At 34.4% G+C, this 17,882-nt stretch overlaps 1 protein-coding gene across 8 annotated transcripts in view; it reads right to left on the reverse strand.

Annotated features, from left to right (window-relative positions):
* Window positions 1–727: 727 nt before the first annotated feature.
* The window catches only part of LOC114467080 (microphthalmia-associated transcription factor-like), a 38,296-nt gene continuing 21,141 nt past the window's right edge, over window positions 728–17,882 (reverse strand). For 5 of the 8 annotated variants that reach the window (XM_028453102.1, XM_028453100.1, XM_028453101.1 and 2 more), the window contains 8 exons: window positions 8,742–8,960; window positions 8,562–8,657; window positions 7,600–7,711; window positions 6,500–6,592; window positions 6,361–6,417; window positions 6,190–6,265; window positions 4,807–4,954; window positions 728–3,123 (listed from right to left, as the gene is read on the reverse strand). In XM_028453102.1, the coding sequence (XP_028308903.1) occupies window positions 2,710–3,123; window positions 4,807–4,954; window positions 6,190–6,265; window positions 6,361–6,417; window positions 6,500–6,592; window positions 7,600–7,711; window positions 8,562–8,657; window positions 8,742–8,960 (1,215 nt within the window). In that variant the 3' untranslated portion in view covers window positions 728–2,709. The remainder of the gene's footprint in view (window positions 3,124–4,806; window positions 4,955–6,189; window positions 6,266–6,360; window positions 6,418–6,499; window positions 6,593–7,599; window positions 7,712–8,561; window positions 8,658–8,741; window positions 8,961–17,882) is intronic. The other 3 variants (XM_028453105.1, XM_028453099.1, XM_028453103.1) reach the window with 2 other exon arrangements.

A 17,882-nucleotide genomic window follows, 5' to 3' on the forward strand; every position in this document is an offset into this window, starting at 1 on the left:
CATCTGATTCGGCCCACAGAAGAAAGCAAAAATGACCGATAAAACATGGATTATTGTGTAAATGACAAACTAGTTGTTTGAAAGAACTCAAAATGTTTCCAAAATCCTGCAATTATTCTCAATTTTTTCTACAAAATCTCCCTCAAATGAAATAAATGGGTCAAAAACTAAAGAAATTAAAGGACATTTAAGTATCTGTCACTTGTTGCTTCGATTCCTTCCATTATTTATGTCTGAAGTGCAAACTTGGGCACATTAATGTTAAAATTGTTTGTTTCCCCGCCTAAAACCTGGGGCAAACTGGTCCGTATTTGGCCCTTGAACTAAAATGAGTTTGACAGCCCTGATATAGTCCTTATTAAGTACTAAACACTTTTGTGGTTCTTAAATATGTGATATTCAGCAGGTCTTTTCTGGCTCTTTGTTGTTGTTGTTGCTTAAGCGACTGGTTCTTTCTATTTTTCCTCTGACACAATGTATTTAAGCACTGAACTAAAGACCTGTTGATGACTGAATACAGTTTTTGCTTTTTTTCGTCATTAAAACTAATCTATTTACTGTCAACATCTAAAGATATGGACAAAATTTGGCACCGGGAAGAAACGAACACAGTAGAAAAAGGCACTTAAATAAAGAGATTAGTACCGTGACACAATCTCAGGCAAACTCACATTTCTAACAAGTTTTTTTTGTTTTTTTCTTACATGTATGCATAGTTTGTAAAAAAAAAAAAAAAAAAAAGGCCAATACTGTACAGGGCTCTGAGTGTATATGGCAGATAGTTCTTAACTAAGGCCAACCTTTGTGCAACATGCTTCAGCTGCTCAAACATATAAAATAACCCTTCACTATTGGGCATGTAATCATCTGGGCAGGTACAGTAGATAGTTTAGTCTTGGATTTATATATATATATATATATATAAAGAGAAGAAAAACATTTCTTTTTACAGAGGTCATTCTAGTGTTTTGACAAGGGCCTGCGTCTTGTATAAAATCCCAAAGCGGTCTCCTTATACTCCTTGACAACACAAACATAACTGAGGAAAAAAAAACTAAAAAATATCTTGTAATAAAATGCTATGTACTGTTTAAAAAACAAGAACAAAATTAATAATTTAGCAGATTGAAGCACAGGTTTAAAAGTAGATCTTAGCGATCAGGATGTTATGTACTTGAAAACAATAAAAAATTAATCTAAAAAACACAAATGAATAAAAATGTACTTAAACTCACAGGATTATGTGACCATATTTAGTAAAGGGGGATGTTGTCTTCTTGGATTTATTTCTATAGATTTAAGGATTTTGAAATAAACAGAACAGCAGTTTAAAAAGTGTGGGATGCTGTCCTCCTGGTGGCCGTTTAAGGTACTGCATTAGGAATGACATTTAAGATTAAGATTAAATCGGGGTTTTCGCCTTTAATTGGCCATGTAATGTTGTTACATTAATGGAATTTGTCCTCTGCATTTAACCCATCCCTGAGGAGCAGTGGGCAGCCATTTTGCGGCGCCTGGGGAGCAGTTCGGGGTTAAGGTAAATGTAGAAACATCACCTGAACAGATTTCTAATAAAAGTGCTAAAAAATAAAGACAAAGTTAGATTTAAAAAAATAGAATCTTATTGATCTGAGCTATATTTGGCAAGTTCTGTGGTATTTGTATGACTTTGACGTGAATTGTGGCTAATATGTTCAGGTTCATTTCAGGAAATTTACTTTGATCTCCTGACATGTTTCGATGTGTCGCTTTGATGTATTTGAATTCTGCATACTTTGATGCCTCTGAAGAAGACTGGCAGTTGACAACTGACACATGTCAAGAGGTAAATTTCCTGAAAAAAAGTTGTTTGAATAATTCAAACCTTGACATAATATGTTTAAAAAAAGATGAAATGAACTTGCTGGAATTAAGAATTGTGGCTTTTATAATTTCACCACACATTACAATGATTGGATAATGAAGCCTGGTGAAGGACTAACACATAGAAATATAAATCAGAAGACACAAGTTGATATATATGTTTAATTAACCTAATTGTTAGCTTTCTGTTAAATTATGTGTTATTGATTTATAATTGTTGATTTTTTTTCTGCCCTTGTTACTGTAGCACTTTGAGATTACTAAATGTAAAGTGCTTTACAAAAGTAGTTATTACAATTATTATTACTTTAAGTTGTTCTATCAATTTAATTATTTTCTAGCTTTGGTTTTAACTGTAGGGGAATGTTTTACCGAGAAGTCCGTTTGAAACTGGACTTCCTTTGAAGTGGAAGACTGACACAGACTAACTGCCAAAGAATAACCATGACAACAACGTAGACACTGTATCTCAATAAGGCGTTGGCACATTCAAGTTTGATCTAAGACACAACGAGTAAAGCACTAATAAATATTTCTTCTATTATTGCTATTGATTTAAAAAAAAAAAAAAAGTTTATCTTAAAATATCTACATCTCCGGCTGTGATTTATAACTCCCCTCAACAATCTAGTTTTTTTTTTTTAAAGATAAATGATAGGTACTTTTTTTTTTTTTAAATATAAAAACCAAACTTTTTTTGAAGTCATTGTCATCCGAGAACTGGTGATTAAAACCAAAACTTTGAAATCAAGGTTGAAAAACACATGAATGAAAAGAAAAAACAAAGATGTAAACACAGACGGAGGAGAGGATGATAGCAGACGATGTGTCCTCCACCAGAGGGCGCTAACAACACTGCTCGTTCTCATCCATGCTCACACTGCTCTTACGACTGCTGTCCTGTGAGGCGTCGGGTGAGACGGATGAGAGCAACGGGTCCCCCCCCCTCACCGGGGACAGGGTGTCCTCCATGAGGATGTCGTTGAATTTGGAGCCAGGCTTGCTGTGGACGCCGTAGTGGCTTTCTGAGAAGTTAGAGTGGCCCTCGTTTAGCTCCAGGGCGCCGGGCGGATCGGGCGTGCACACGGGGTGGTGTTGCTGCTGCTGCTGCTGCTGGTGGAGGGTGTACAGGTCCTGGTGACCCTGGTGACGCTCCTCCATTGACGGCTCCTGTTTGATGGAGCGTGAGGAGAGTTCAGCTGAGCAAAGCGCTGACGATGCAATAACCAGACCGTGCGCTCGGGCCTGCATCTCTAACTCCTACAACACAAACACACACGCGGTTACTAACACCCCCAACTTCACTTATAACCCTGGTTGGACTTATTCACCAATCATAATCTCACACGACACTATACAGTATATACTCAATATTACATCCAAGTCAGTGTCTTTCAACCTTGGGGTCGAGATCCCATGTGGGGTCACCTGGGATTAAAATGGGGTCACCTGGAATGTTTAGTAATTGAAAAAAAAAAAAAAAAAAAAAAAAAAAAAAATATATATTTTTTTTTTTCTTTTCTTCCCAAATACACATTACACACAATAAATATCAAATAACTTCCGTGGACCACCTTTGCATTTTTGTCAACTCATATGTTCCCCCTCCTCGTATCATATACAGTAACTACCCTCTACATAATTTCATGTGCTTTTTCATTTTTGGAACAACACGTTCTCCTAAACCTCAAAATGTGTCTCAATCATTGGTTCCCTAAGACTTAATCTACAACTTCAAAACAATGAGTGGAATTTTTATGTAACTTTTATGTAATTACTTCAATAGTAAGTAAATGCAGCCTCTGATGTAAAATGTAGCCAATTATCGTCTCCTATTGTGATAAAATGACCTCCACAGCATAAAATTACAAGAAAATATAGCATTTTATTGAGCAATAGTAGTGTTAGTTTGTGGTGAATTTGTCCAAAAAAATTGGCTAAACTAGGAACATTTCTTGATTATTTCTAAATGAATTGTTAAATCTTTCTGAGCACCCCTGCAATGTGCTCCTGTACCCCTGTTTGAGAACCACTGATCTAGTTCAAATAAAATGCAGTATAAAAATATCTGAGGTGGCACACTTGGAACTAATCCTGGCTACTATGTATTTGTACACTTTAATAAACATGATCAAAAACTAATAGTAGAAACCCAAATGTCTCTGGGGTTGTGTTATGAAAATGGGGTCACGACCTGAAAGAGGTTGGGAACATCTGATCTAAATCCTTTGGTATACTGCACAGTCCCAGTCTGAAGGTTTCTGACATTACAGAGTATTACTCATCACAGAAAGCACATATTATACGTATTAATAAAAACATAAAGGCTGTGAGGACAGGTTAGAGCACTGGATCTGAAGTCATTGTAGTACTTTTATTCATTGGCTTTACTTATTTTATTGTGTAATTTCATTGTGCTTTCTTAATAGTGTCCTTGAGTGCTTGAAAAGGCGTTTTTAAATGAAATTAATTATTATTATTATAAGATATAAATAAATGTAACCTTTACTGAAAAAGGTAAAAATGTTACTATTCTTATCTGCTGTTATCATGTGCAATATCATTTAAATATGTTAAATATTACTCCGACTCATTGTCACATATCTTTTACTTCATTGATAGAATTATTACATTTTTATATATTATTAAAATGTTTTCTTTTCTACATAAAATACATATACTGTATCTTTGGCTGCTTTACCGTTGTGGGATTAATAAAGTATAATCTCATCTAATCCAAAAATAAAAACATGGGCAACTTTTAAAAAAAAAAAAAGTATTTTCATGCTCAATTTTGAGGAAGGCTGTTTTTCCTTGAGACTTGAGATGAACTTTTTTACTAAAAAAAGTTTTGGCTCATGTTAAAAGTGTTAAATTAATTAGTGAATATTCAGTGTGGGAACACAGGGTACACCATCAGCCGACCCCCCTCCCTTCCATCACCTGTATCCTCAACATCAGGTGTCTGTTGGCGTGCTCCAGCTTCTTCTGACGTGTCTCCAGCTCTTTGGCTCTCTGTTGTTCTCGCTGCAGCTTCCTGATGTAATCCACGGACGCTTTTAGGATGGTGCCTTTGTTCCAGCGCATGTCTCTGACAAAATCACAGAGGGAGCTTTTTATTTTAAATACAAACACCAACGGACTCATTTGCACCTCCTTCAGGCCACTTCATGCTTTACTTTGTTAGTTACACTGTGACTGACGTGTTAAACATGGCAAAGACGTTGATGTCCACTCATGACAGGAAGTTGGACTATTAACCTTTTTTTTATACTTTTTATTTACAATTTTATATTACATGGACAACAAGGAAGAGAAAAAAAAAAAAAAAAAACACAAAAAAATAAATAAATAAATAAATAATAATAATAATTAAAAAAAAATAATAATAATAATAAAAGAATAATAATAATAATAATTTTAAATAAATAATTAAAGAAAAAGAAAATAAATAAATTATATTTTAAATGAGTCTGTTCTAATCAAACTTCTTTAGCAACAAAGTAACATTTACTCATATCCAATTTTTGAGATAAAAATCACAAAGTTATTTAATTTTTTCCTACTGTAATGTGTGTGTGTGTATTTAATCGTTATTAAATTAACAGTCTGTTACTTAATTATGTACGTTATATTCTGCCTTTTTTCTTTGTTTAGCATTTATTCTTTTCATTTCCCCCAGGGATAAATAAAGTATTTCAGATTCTGATAATTCACGTTAAAACCTGGGACATATACAGTATGTGTAGATATTAGGGAGCTTAACCATAGACAGTTTAGAAGTGATGTGAGGTCTGCATGTGAAAATATACATTATATACAACATAACATTTTATTCCTTACAGTATTTGAATGTCTCGATTAGGGAGCGCTTTTTAAAATAAAATAAAATAAAAAAAAAAACTGAATTTTCACGTACACATTTTTATTTGAGTTACTTTGAATCACCAAAGTGACTTTGTTTGCAATGAAAGAATGAAACGCCAACAGACAAGTTAGTTAAAGCAACAGTAAACACAGCAGCTGTGATGTTCTTGAAGGTAAACTCATTCTAAATGAGTTTAACAATAAGTCTAAAAGTTCACAGCAAAAGTTTGATCCTCATGATATTTTTCAACTGTTTGTTTCAACGCGTAAACAAAGATCATCTGATTTAAAAATAAATAGAGTCCTAAACATGTTTGTTAGGCTGAGTAAATGGTAGTATTGGGCATAGATGTAAGAGTGAGTTTACCACAAAATCATAAAATAAAGCCTTACATTGTTCTTTTGTTACATTTTGGACCACAAAAAAAAAAAAAAACAAGGACTTAAGAGGTAACTTACGGGTCATTAGACTTGGGAATTAAAGTCCCCAACTCCTTAATACGATCATTGATGTTGAACCGCCGTCTTCGCTCAACTGCAACCAAAAAAACAGAAAGAAAATCAATGAATCAAGGGGAAAAAGAACCTTGATTTTTTTTTTTTTTAAATCTAAAGTTAATTTAAACTCACTCAAATTGTGGTTGTCCTTCTTCTGTCTCTCCTTAGCCATTGCTCTTACCTCAGCTTCTGGGAAAACATTGTATGCCTCAGTAAAGAGCCCAGAGCAGTGAAGTCAGTGGAAAAGATGAAAACAAAGGATGAGACGTACCAGCAGGAAACCCTTCAGGCCTCTGATAGGTGTCAAATTTACCACAGGATCCAGATTTATCCATTATATGCATGATGGCCGGGGATTGCGAAACTATGTGACGAATAATGTTTATTTTGTTAGAAGTAGAAAAACACAAGAGTGACAGACAACAATGTCACATTTAACAGGAGCTGAATTGATTATAATGAAGCAAAAAAATCAATAAAAATAGTGCACAAAGGCCTGGAGATATGAAATGTGATGTGGTACTTTATATTTCTACTGTGATGACTGAGCAGGTTAGCATAGGTGTAAAAAGTACTGATATATCCGACTGTTACTTGATTGAAATTGTACTGAAGTACAAGTAAGTCATACATAAAAAACTCAAGTGCAAGTAAAAAGTTGCTCAGTTATTAAATAGTACTTGAAGTAAAACTTACAATTTACTTTCACCCCCATGTTTATTTTTTATAATACATCTTGCCATGGTTCCCTTGCATACAGTAAACACCTCATGTGTAAACTTAAAAAGGAATTTAACTAAATTTATTTTCCACAAAGGCATCTGTATACTATGAACATTTTGTTAAGCGCACTGAGATGACTTTGTTGTAATTTGCGCTATATAAATAAAGTTGAATTGAAAGGTTGGTCAAAATGCACAATTATTTAAAAAATATATAAACAACACCAATGAATTCAATTAATTTTTTTTTTTTAAATTCTAAGGTTCCAAGTATAGCTACATTTATGAACTTTAAAACAGATGTATTAGAGTTCAAAAATGTAGTTACGTTGCGTTACTATTAATCTGGCTGGTCGGCTATGATGTGATCCATTTGACTGTCGTCTGGTCATTTCATTTTTTCGTAATTTCACAATATCCGTTGATCATTTTAAAACAAAAAAATAATAATTTACTCAGTAACAGTTAAGTGTAGAAATGTAACAAATTGTTTTATTTATTTTAAAAGGTACATAAGTACAAGTAAAATGACTGCTTTAGGAACATACTAAAAAAAGTACAAGTAGCCATGAAAGCAACTCAATTACAGTAACGTCAGTACTAGTAATTGGTTAATTTCACCTCTGCAGGTGGGTAGTGTGGAGCTTACCAGAGTATTCCCTTTTAATGTTGGACAGGTTTGCAGGGCAGGAGTTGCTGATGGGCAGCCCTTGCTGAGACATACCCTGGTTCCCATACATGTCCATGAGGTTAGCAGGGATCTGAGGGCACACATTAGTCACTATTACATTTCAACTGTATTAAATATGTTAATAAGCATCACACGTTGAGAGAAAAAAACAGAGGTGATACACCACATTTAAAAAGTCCTGTAAATGGATGCATTGAAGTGTTTTTACTCCATACTTACTGTTATTCACATGACACCATTTTTGTTCTAGTTTGTTCCCAGAATGCAATACGCTAATATTTCAATTAACAGACTAAGATTAAATAAATTTAGTTAAAAAGAAGAAATAATGGACGAAAACAAGATGTGTTCATAACATGTTTACGAACAAACTTACAAGCGGCAATTTCAACCCATTTCCTTTCTTTTTGGACTAAATGATGTTTGATTCATTGATCTAAGAGGCATACACTATGATTTTATCTAATAAGAAGAATAATTTGTGATTTAGAATAAAAATAGAATGGAAAATCATGTTTTCCAACATATTTACATTTGTTCTTTTTTAAATACTTGAAGGCATCAGGCTTCTAATTTTTGTTTCACTTTAAGAACTTAGATTTATTTCGTTGTTAATATCTGTGTAACCTCCATGCATTTCAAACATCCCCATTAAGCAACTTATTGATCACCCTGTAGCTGTCCACCTTTGATGAGGGTGTCCAGTAGTGTTAAAAAGGCCAAAACACCCCCTGATTTAAAGGTACACTATTAATGATGCGTCTCAAATTTACAGACACAGCTCCCACGCCACTCTCAAATGGTCAACCTCATGTGACGACCATCTTTTGGCACAAAGGACGATTTAATATCACATCCCGTGTTTAATGATTTATTGATTATAGGCAGTGAAAGAGTTAACAAACAATAGGCACACTCACTGTGTTTGCCATCTGAAGTCCTGGGTCCATCAAGCCGAGAATGTCATCACTGTAACTGGACTCCAGACTAATAATGTCATCAATGACATCATCCATCTAAGCAGAAACAACACACAAATGTGGACATTTCAAATGAGAAAAAAAGCCTGCGGTAGAAAAGCAGTCCTAAAGGTTTCTCACCTCTTTCTCGCAGTTGGAGTTGAGGGTCAGTAAGGCCATAGGGCTGTTGGGGGCGCTGTTGCCCGGCCCTGGCGGCATGCCCCCGTGGTTGGCGGACTGGTTGTTGTGGCAGGGCAAGCTCAATGCCTGAGGACCAAGTTTACCCAAGTAGCGCTTCACCTGCTGCTGCTGAGAGCGCTCAATGTGGTACTTGGTCGGGTTTTCTAGATGAGTCTGAACCTGTGTGTGGAGGAGACTTCATTAGACTATACCACAAACAGCAATTTTTTTTTTTTCTCAAAATGGTGATATACAATATAAATCTCAATATTTTCAATTTGAATAAAATCAGACCAGAAAAAAATATTCTGGGTTAAATTTGCTGATGCAAAATGCTACAAAAGGCACATTTATTACCAACCAGCTGCACAATATGATCCACTTTTGGCTTTTCCTCATATAAGGGACAGCACGTGTGAGTGAGTTCCGTAGTGTGGCGTGTTTAGGGGATAATCTGGGTTAGAACACACTCAATCCATCTAACTGTGCTTTTCATGCTGTTCTGAGAAAAGTAGCAACTCCTAAAATGTGTATTTTAATACAAAATAAGCTATTATATATGTATATATCGATATAGGCAATATTGTTATATTCTACATCGCCAAAATAGAAAACTCGATATATTTTGAATCTCGATATACTGAACAGCCCTAAACAGATATATGTGTTCAGTGTATACATATATTCATACAATGGTTATCATCATCTTACCTAAAAAGACAAAAAAAAAAGAAAAGATGTGCAAACTTCCCTGTTATTCTTTGCAGTCCAGGCTAGTGCAATCACAAAGAAACTTCTTGTTTTTAAAAAACTGCTTTCTCTTTTCCCCTTTCCCTAAGCTCCAGCAATGGAACCCCCGTAAGAACAAAACCATTTAAATCCCTTTCCATAAAAACAGTTGAGGTAACAATTTGCTTTATTAACAAATTTGTCTTTTCTATGGATTTATAATTCTCCACAGAGCATTAATCAGCCAGAAAAGCTCCTGCAGTGAAACAAACAAACAAAACACGGCTGCTACAGTTTAGTAAGAGGATTATAGAAAATACTATACACATATAGATTCATTGAAAAGCAACGTTACAAACATAATCACCATCAACACAGTAAAGTTCTGAGATGAGATGGAGATTTTCCTCTCAAAATTTGTTTTTCCAACGTACCTCATAAGGATAACATCCAAGCATCTCCAGCATCATGTTCTCTTTTTAACGGAATAATCAACCCAAACCTGTTCTGACCTTTTCTAGAACTGAGACAAGGTCCTCGCTGCTCGTGTGTGCTACACTAAAGTCTGTAAGACACATCCAGCTCATCCTTAAAAAGGGTAAGAAAACCAATTAGTTCTGCATGTCAGGGAATCTCTGTCGACACAAAAAGCCTTTTCACGTGTGCTGTTTTACGTCAAATGTGTATTTATTCCTTTATGGCGTATCACTTGATGTCAGGATGCGGCGCTAAACAGTCACAGTCTTTGTTCTGGAAGACCACCTCTCTCTCTCTCTACAGACTGGCCCAGGGCTCACACGTCACCCTTTCCTGCTTTGTAAACCCCTTTGTGGAACTTAGAGGTGTATTTCCAGTTCAGTACGACTTGGAGTCAGTAGCGTTCATGTTTTAGTGGCTGAGTTGCTTTATGCTTCCCGTATATGTTAAATAAGGCTGCACGATTTTAGCTCAAAACAAAATCCCGATTTTTTTACTTTAAAAACTCAATTTTCGATTCCGATTTAAAAAAAAAAAAATCCTCTTAAGAAAAAAAAGACACTGAATTGAATTATTGCAAGTATTTTCTTTTAATTGAAAAAGTGAAAATGCATTTCCATATTGAGAATAAAGTGCAACTGCAACGCTTTAACAAAGAATGCTAAAATGTTTGGGGAAATACAAACATGACGGACAGCCAAACGTTATTCATAATGCAAAAAAGAGCCATCAGACTGATACATGACGCAGGATACAGAGAACACACACATGGATTATTCTTAAAAACACCAGATTTAAAACTCATCCAACTCAAAACTGTCCAAATGATTTATAAAAGCAAGTAAAAGTTCACTTCCAAAAGGGTTGCAGAAAATATTTTTAGAGAGAGAAAATTATTTAAGAGGAAAACTACATTTCAAGATCCAATATGCCAAAACAAAAAATAAGTATAACAATATCAGGGGTTAAATTTTGGAACTGCCTAAAGAATGAAATAAAACAAAGCACCAACATAAACCAGTTAAAAAGCTTTTTAAAATCATATATCGTTGGTAGGTATAAGGTACCTAGGACAGCAATCATATATAATATGTTTATAATGGTATACAATATATTAATACTTAAACATAAAAGGTTTTTCATTAATTTATATATTACCACTAAATTTGAATTAAATTGATTACATTTGTGTTGTAAAATTGAAATAGTATTATGTCATATATCCATGTGTATGTATGTATACTGTATGTGTGTACATGTGTATATATGTTTGATGTGAATGTATGAACTGTATATATAAAACTTGTGCAGAATCAATTTTGAATGTATATTGTGAAAATAGTAATATAAGTTAAATATTTGATGAATGTGATATTATGTAGAGAACCTTGTTCTGTTTTGTTGTGATGGGGTAGGTGTGTATAAGCTTTGCTTCAACCTACACACTTTCGGCTGAAGAATTGGACAATTGAGTGTTTGCTCTGTACTTTTTTTTCCAAAATAAAATTCAAATTAAAAAATCCCCTGTGGGTTTGATGAAATAACAACCTGTCCAACCAAAAATGAATCACGTAGCATTTTTAAAAGGAGAACCTTGCATTAGAAAAAAAATCTCACACATAATATACATTTAAAAAAAGAGGAGGTTGTAGCAGGGCTCTATCATGTTAAAAATGTGTTTGAAACTTGTTTTTCAACAGTTTGTAAAGGGAGAGAGACTCTGATTACTACACACAATTAAACGAGTAAAAATCAATTTTCTGATTTTGACTTTTTAAAAATCCCCCTCAATAAATAATCCGATTTCAATTTCATATTGATTAATCGTGCAGCCTTAATGTTAAGATAATCTTATCGCACAAGATCCTAAAAAAGAAAACTTCCTGCTTCAGTCCCGATTGGTTGTTGAATGATCATCAATCATGTATCTCTCAGATTATATCTGAAATTATTAACGCGTGTGGGATAAAAAAAAAAAAAATAGTCTCACTTCACCCTATTTTAATCCTATAATGTTTGCACTCTGACTTAACAGCTACTCAGCATCTCTACGACTAATGAAGCTCAGCTTCCGACTGATATATTTGTTCTACTTAAGACCCAGAGAATTGAGTTTATTTGGAGAACCACAGCGGTCACAGGGTCAAATTACAGGGCGACCGTGGCTCAGGTGGTAGTGGGTCGTCTTCTGATCGAGAGGTTGGGGGTTCGATCCCAGTACCTGACTATATGTCGAAGTGTCCTTGGGCATGACACTGAACCCTAAGTTGCTCCCAGTGGTCGACTAGTGCCTTGCATGGCAGTCCTGTCCCACTGGTGTGTGAATGTGTGAGTGATTGGGTGAATGAGCTGATATGTAAAGCGCTTTGAGACTGCTTCAGTGTGGTGATAAAGCGCTATATAAAATGAAGTCCATTTACCAAGTCAAACTCTTTTCCACCGTGTCATTAAACAAAATTCTTGTAAGTTTTTGACATTTGTTTATCAAATTAAATCATGTCCCAACAACAAGAAAACAACACGTTTCAAAACTGCAGAATGACAATTTTTTTATCCGCGGGTAAATGCTTTACTTGTTTATAACAACAACAACAACAACCTACAATAGCCAACACAATACAACTGAGTCAAATTTCGTAAAGATCGATGAATTGTGAACCAAGATATGAAGTTTTGAAAGTTTGCCAATGATGAGAGATTAGGGAATTTTTAATCATTGAAACTGATCTACAACCAGAATATTGATCTGTATCTATAAAATAAAGTGGAATCTTCCATGGCCTAAGAAGGTCTATCTTTAGTTAAATCTTGGCAAAATCCATTAAGTCCATCAAACAGACAAAAAACAAACACCTCCTTGGGGGAGGTAAGAAATTAATCAATTAATATTAAAACATCATAATAATTACATTTAGGATAAGCAACATGATAACAGCTGTCATACACTTGCTTTTATCAGAATATATTTTGGTAATAATATAAGGCACATGTGTCAAACCCAAGGCCCGGGGGCTAAATGCGGCCCTAGAGCATCAAATTCGGCCTGCTCCAGAGGTAAATATGATAAAAACATAAACATAAAACATGAAATATACTATTATTGTAAATTACAAACTAATTCAGTTGTGGATATCTCAGCACCTGCAAATATAAAAATGTAATTTAAATCCACAATATTTGCAGAGCTCAGTTTTCCAGTTCTTATATCACATGACAGCAGTCATTTTTAATCTCAAAATGTTGAAAAAACTCTTGGTTTTTCCAAAATCTGGCAAATTTCCTCAAAATATTTCACGAAATCTCCACAAATTCCCAAAATCAGGGAAATTTAAGTGAAGATCCTGCTTGGACTGATATATTTACATACTTTATCATTCATTTATCATGTATATGTGCAAGTGCAAACCAGGGCACATTAATGTTGAATTTCCTTTTCTTCCCATGTAAAATCTGTGGCCCACTTAAGCTCAAACTGGTCCATATTTGGCCCCTGAACTAAAATGAGTTTGACACTCCTGATATAAGGAATTCAAACAAATCCCTGTTGTGACAATTAAAGAGTTTCTTTAATGGTTTTTTTCTCTTCGTTTCCTGCAGAAAACTTCTTCCAAGTGCCTTTTTCTCATGTATCCATTCACTGCGATTGTTTTACTGTGAGCAGGGTGCACTCATGTGAGCTCCATTTACATACTTTATAACCCGTAGGTATGACAGAGAACACCTTGGGCTGTAAATTGTCATCACAGGGTTGTAAAGCTGACAACTATGAGGTTGTGGGGGGGTGGGGGGGGGGGGGGGCATATTTACAGCATGTGAATGACTCATTAGGAGGAACAAAATCACGCTTTGGGCGAGAGAAAGAGATTCATTCATTAGAACTGCTCACTAATGGCTTTTGTCCTCATCATGGTGGCTTAAGGATTTCCTCCAGGGACATTTCAAATATCTATTTAAAATATTTTTTCCCAATAATGTTTTTTTTTTAGTAAAAAGACTTCTACTGTTTCTGTTTGTATAATCGATAGAAAAACATATATCCCACACTCAATTGATCAGCTGTAAACACCTCAAAGTTTGTTTTCCAATAACCACAAACTCTTTTTGACAGGCTCACAAATCATTAAAGTGAAAATGATTATTACTAAAACTATTATTTGTAACTCCAAAAATATTTAATCTGTCTGAAACACTTGTGGTCAAATTGAGTAAGTAAATATCAAAGCAGCACCTGTATGTGGAAAAAAAATTAAATATGTTTCTTGAGAATGCATGTAATGTTCCAAAATGTACAGTTAGAAAAAACAGTGCAAATTAAAATGTCCTTCAAATTCAAACAGAAAGGAAATCCATTTTACTTAGATATACATGCATACATGCGTTGTTTTGCAGCTTGCATGTTCTCTGAATTTGGTCGAATCATCCCAAAACTAAAGATAGGTAGGATTTCTCTACCGACAACGCCTTTTGTAAGCTGGTTTAACGTTAAACACACACAGAGATGCTGGTGTCAGCATTAAGGCTAATCCTTATGGATGTAGCTGAGCTTTAAATGAGACCTCATTTCTCACAATACATGTGCAAACAAACCAAAAACACCTCTCATCTTCATCACTTATTTACTAAAACTTTTACAATAGTTAATCCATTGCTCGTCTATATCCATTACATCTGAAATACATCAGATAACTGTCTATGGCCGTGTTTGAAATGGCATACTAACCTACTACTCATACTAAGTTTGACGTCATGATTAGCATGTAGTGTATTCACATTAGATAGCATGAAAAAATTGAGTATGCGAGAAATATCTGGATGTATACTACATTGGGACATTTTTTAAGTATGCACGGTGGGCACACTTGTCATACTCAACGACCCCATGATGCATTGCGAAGGAATGTAAAATCGTCCTGGGACTGGTGTCAAGTACTGAGTTCACATCGAGATTGTAAATGCGCATATATGCGCATGCGCACTACCGGAAAATGGATTATTACTAAAAAAAAAAAACACTAATTACTTTTTGTTTATTTTTGTTTTCAAAGTGAACGGACACGTGTTTTATTTAGGGTGAGATCTTGCGTGGAGCCCCAGATTGAGGGAGATTATGAGTGGTCTTGTATGTCTTCCATTTTCTAATAATTGCTCCCACAATTGATTTCTTCACACCAAGCTGCTTACCTATTGCAGATTCAGTCTTCCCAGCCTGGTGCAGGTCTACAATTTAGTTTCTGGTGTCCTTTGACAGCTCTTTGGTCTTGGCCATAGTGGCGTTTGGAATGTGACTGTTTGAGGTTGTGGACAGGTGTCTTTTGTACTGATAACAAGTTCAAACAGGTGCCATTAGTACAGGTTACAGGTCTGTAAGAGCCAGAAATGTTGCTTGTTTGTCAGTGACAAAATACTTATTTTACCGAGGGATTTACCAATTAATTCATTAAAAATCCTACAATGTGATTTTCTGGATTTTTTTTTTTCTCATTTTGTCTCTCATAGTTGAGGTATACCTATGATGAAAATTACAGGCCTTTCTCATCTTTTTTAAGTGGGAGAACTTGCACAATTGGCTGACTAAATACATTTTTTTGCCTCACTGTATAATAAAAACTGGACAACAGATGCAGTGTGTGTCGTCCATGAAAAAGGTTTAGAAAAACGTATCATTTGGTTTCTAACCTCCAAACAAGTACAATTATAATAATACACAAAAATGCATCCAGACAAATGTGCAACCTAGATGTTTTTAATTTAGTAATGGCTGATTTCTAACTGAAAAATGAGTTTGCGCATGTTTATACTATTGTTACTCTCGCTGATTTCACAAACACTGCAAATAAAGATCACAAAAGAAGGCAGGCAGTACCAATGCTTCTCTGTAGAGGGCAGTGGTGCACACATACAGATTTTTATTTAAAACAATAAACAAAACAATTAGTTAACACTGTTAAAAAGTGCTGATATGAGAACACATTAGATTAAACACTTTGCCATGCTTTCATGTATTTCTCATCATGTGTATCCTATGTACAGTATGTGTTTTTAAAGGCCAATATCTCAATACTTTTGGCTATATTTGTTTACCCTGACACACATCAATGAATACCACAGTTAAATGATTGTTTTATTTTTAGACTGAGTGCTGAGGAAGTAAAAGCAAGCTTTGTCTGTCTGTAAAGAGTGAATAATGAACTCCCTGTATACTGTCAGAGTACATTAAAAAACTTAAAAACGTTCAACTATTAAAAATGTATTTAAAATTTATTTATTTATTTATTTAAGAAAAATGTTACTGTTAATATTGTATCACAAATATTTATAATTGAACAATGAACAAACAAATTGTGGGCCCCAGCTTTTCATGAAAAATGTTATTTGAATTTGATTTTTAAATTTTAACAAATCTAGATTGAAATTCTAGGTATTTTTCTTTAACAGGGTCAAGAAAAAATTAACAACATTTTTTAAAACCGTCCTTGAATGTGCTTTTACTTTAAAAATGTCACCTTTCGGTCATACTATATGAATTTTTTTTTAAATTTTTTTCTGTCTTTTACATTTCATTTTTGGTTTTTAGAAACAGAAAATGAAAATCCCCTGTTTTTTTTTATTTTTTTATTATCCGTTCTTGACCCTTTTTTTCATTTTATGATGAAAATCAAACACCCCCCATTTTTTGGCTTTTAATATCCTTTTTTGAATGATAATACTAATGACCAAAACATACATTGACCTCGGTCATACAGTTAAGTCAGTTACGTTTGATACATTGTAAAAAAAAAAATGTATTGACTATATATTTTTTTTCAAATGGGACTTTTTTTGTTGATACATTGACAATGGTTACATTACTTTTTAAAGTATTCTGCTTCATGTTTACATGGAAATAGCAATTCCAATTTTAGGTTTAGATGGAAACGCCTTTATTCACCTTTATTCAATTCCGCTTTAGGTCTGGGGTTCACCAGCACGTCACCGCGACAAGACAAGTGACTGGAATTAATCTAAAGTGGAATAAAGGTATACAAAATCAAGGAATTATTCCATTTGCAATTAAAATCAGAATAAACCAGCTACTTACTTCGGATATAAGTTTATTTTGGAATGACCATTTCCATTCGGAACTAGGGGTTTACAAGGTGATTTTCAATCTTTTTAAAGAGGATTTAATTTATATTCTGAACTAAAGCGCTCATGTAAACATAGCCATGGATGGGCTAAGACTACCTGAAATTATCATTGAATTTTATGCAATATCTGCAAAAATTAGTAGTAATCTGAGGATGGAAATGACCTGAACTGAACTGACACATAAGGCTGGGATTGGATTCAACAGGTGAGCTGATGTAGTACAAAATACTAAGAAGTTAAGGCTTGGTCCCGATTTTTCTTAAATTGAATAAAAACAAATGAAAAAATACATGGTGATAGCAAAGATAACGGCAAAATATGCTGGTTTATCAACTATCAATATCTCTCTCTTGGTCAGAATTGATCTCCTACGTTCATATGCAGTATATAAATAAAGTTGAGTTCAAAAGGCTGAAACATGAAGAACTAATGTTTGTCAGATGATACAATTTTATCATCTACACTCAATCTAGTAATCAGGTTGATAATTAATAAATTGAAAATGTTGAATCTCTCTAACCTTTGTACAGGGCTAAATCAAACAGAAATCCTTAGTGCTTTTAAAGCTTGTTTTGTCCTCAGTGACTATCCACATTCACACACATAGCTAGCTGATCTCACTGCTTTAAAGTGAGTTCTTTCAGACGCTCAAAAATGCACAACCTCGGGCTGGAACGCCACGGCCTGATCAATGAATACTGCAGCTTTTTGTTGTTTTAGAAAAACTCCAAGCATAAATAATGGTCTGTTTTCTAAGATGAAGAAGAA

This window comes from Gouania willdenowi, chromosome 7 (assembly GCF_900634775.1).
Source record: "Gouania willdenowi chromosome 7, fGouWil2.1, whole genome shotgun sequence".
Classification (NCBI taxonomy): domain Eukaryota; kingdom Metazoa; phylum Chordata; class Actinopteri; order Blenniiformes; family Gobiesocidae; genus Gouania; species Gouania willdenowi.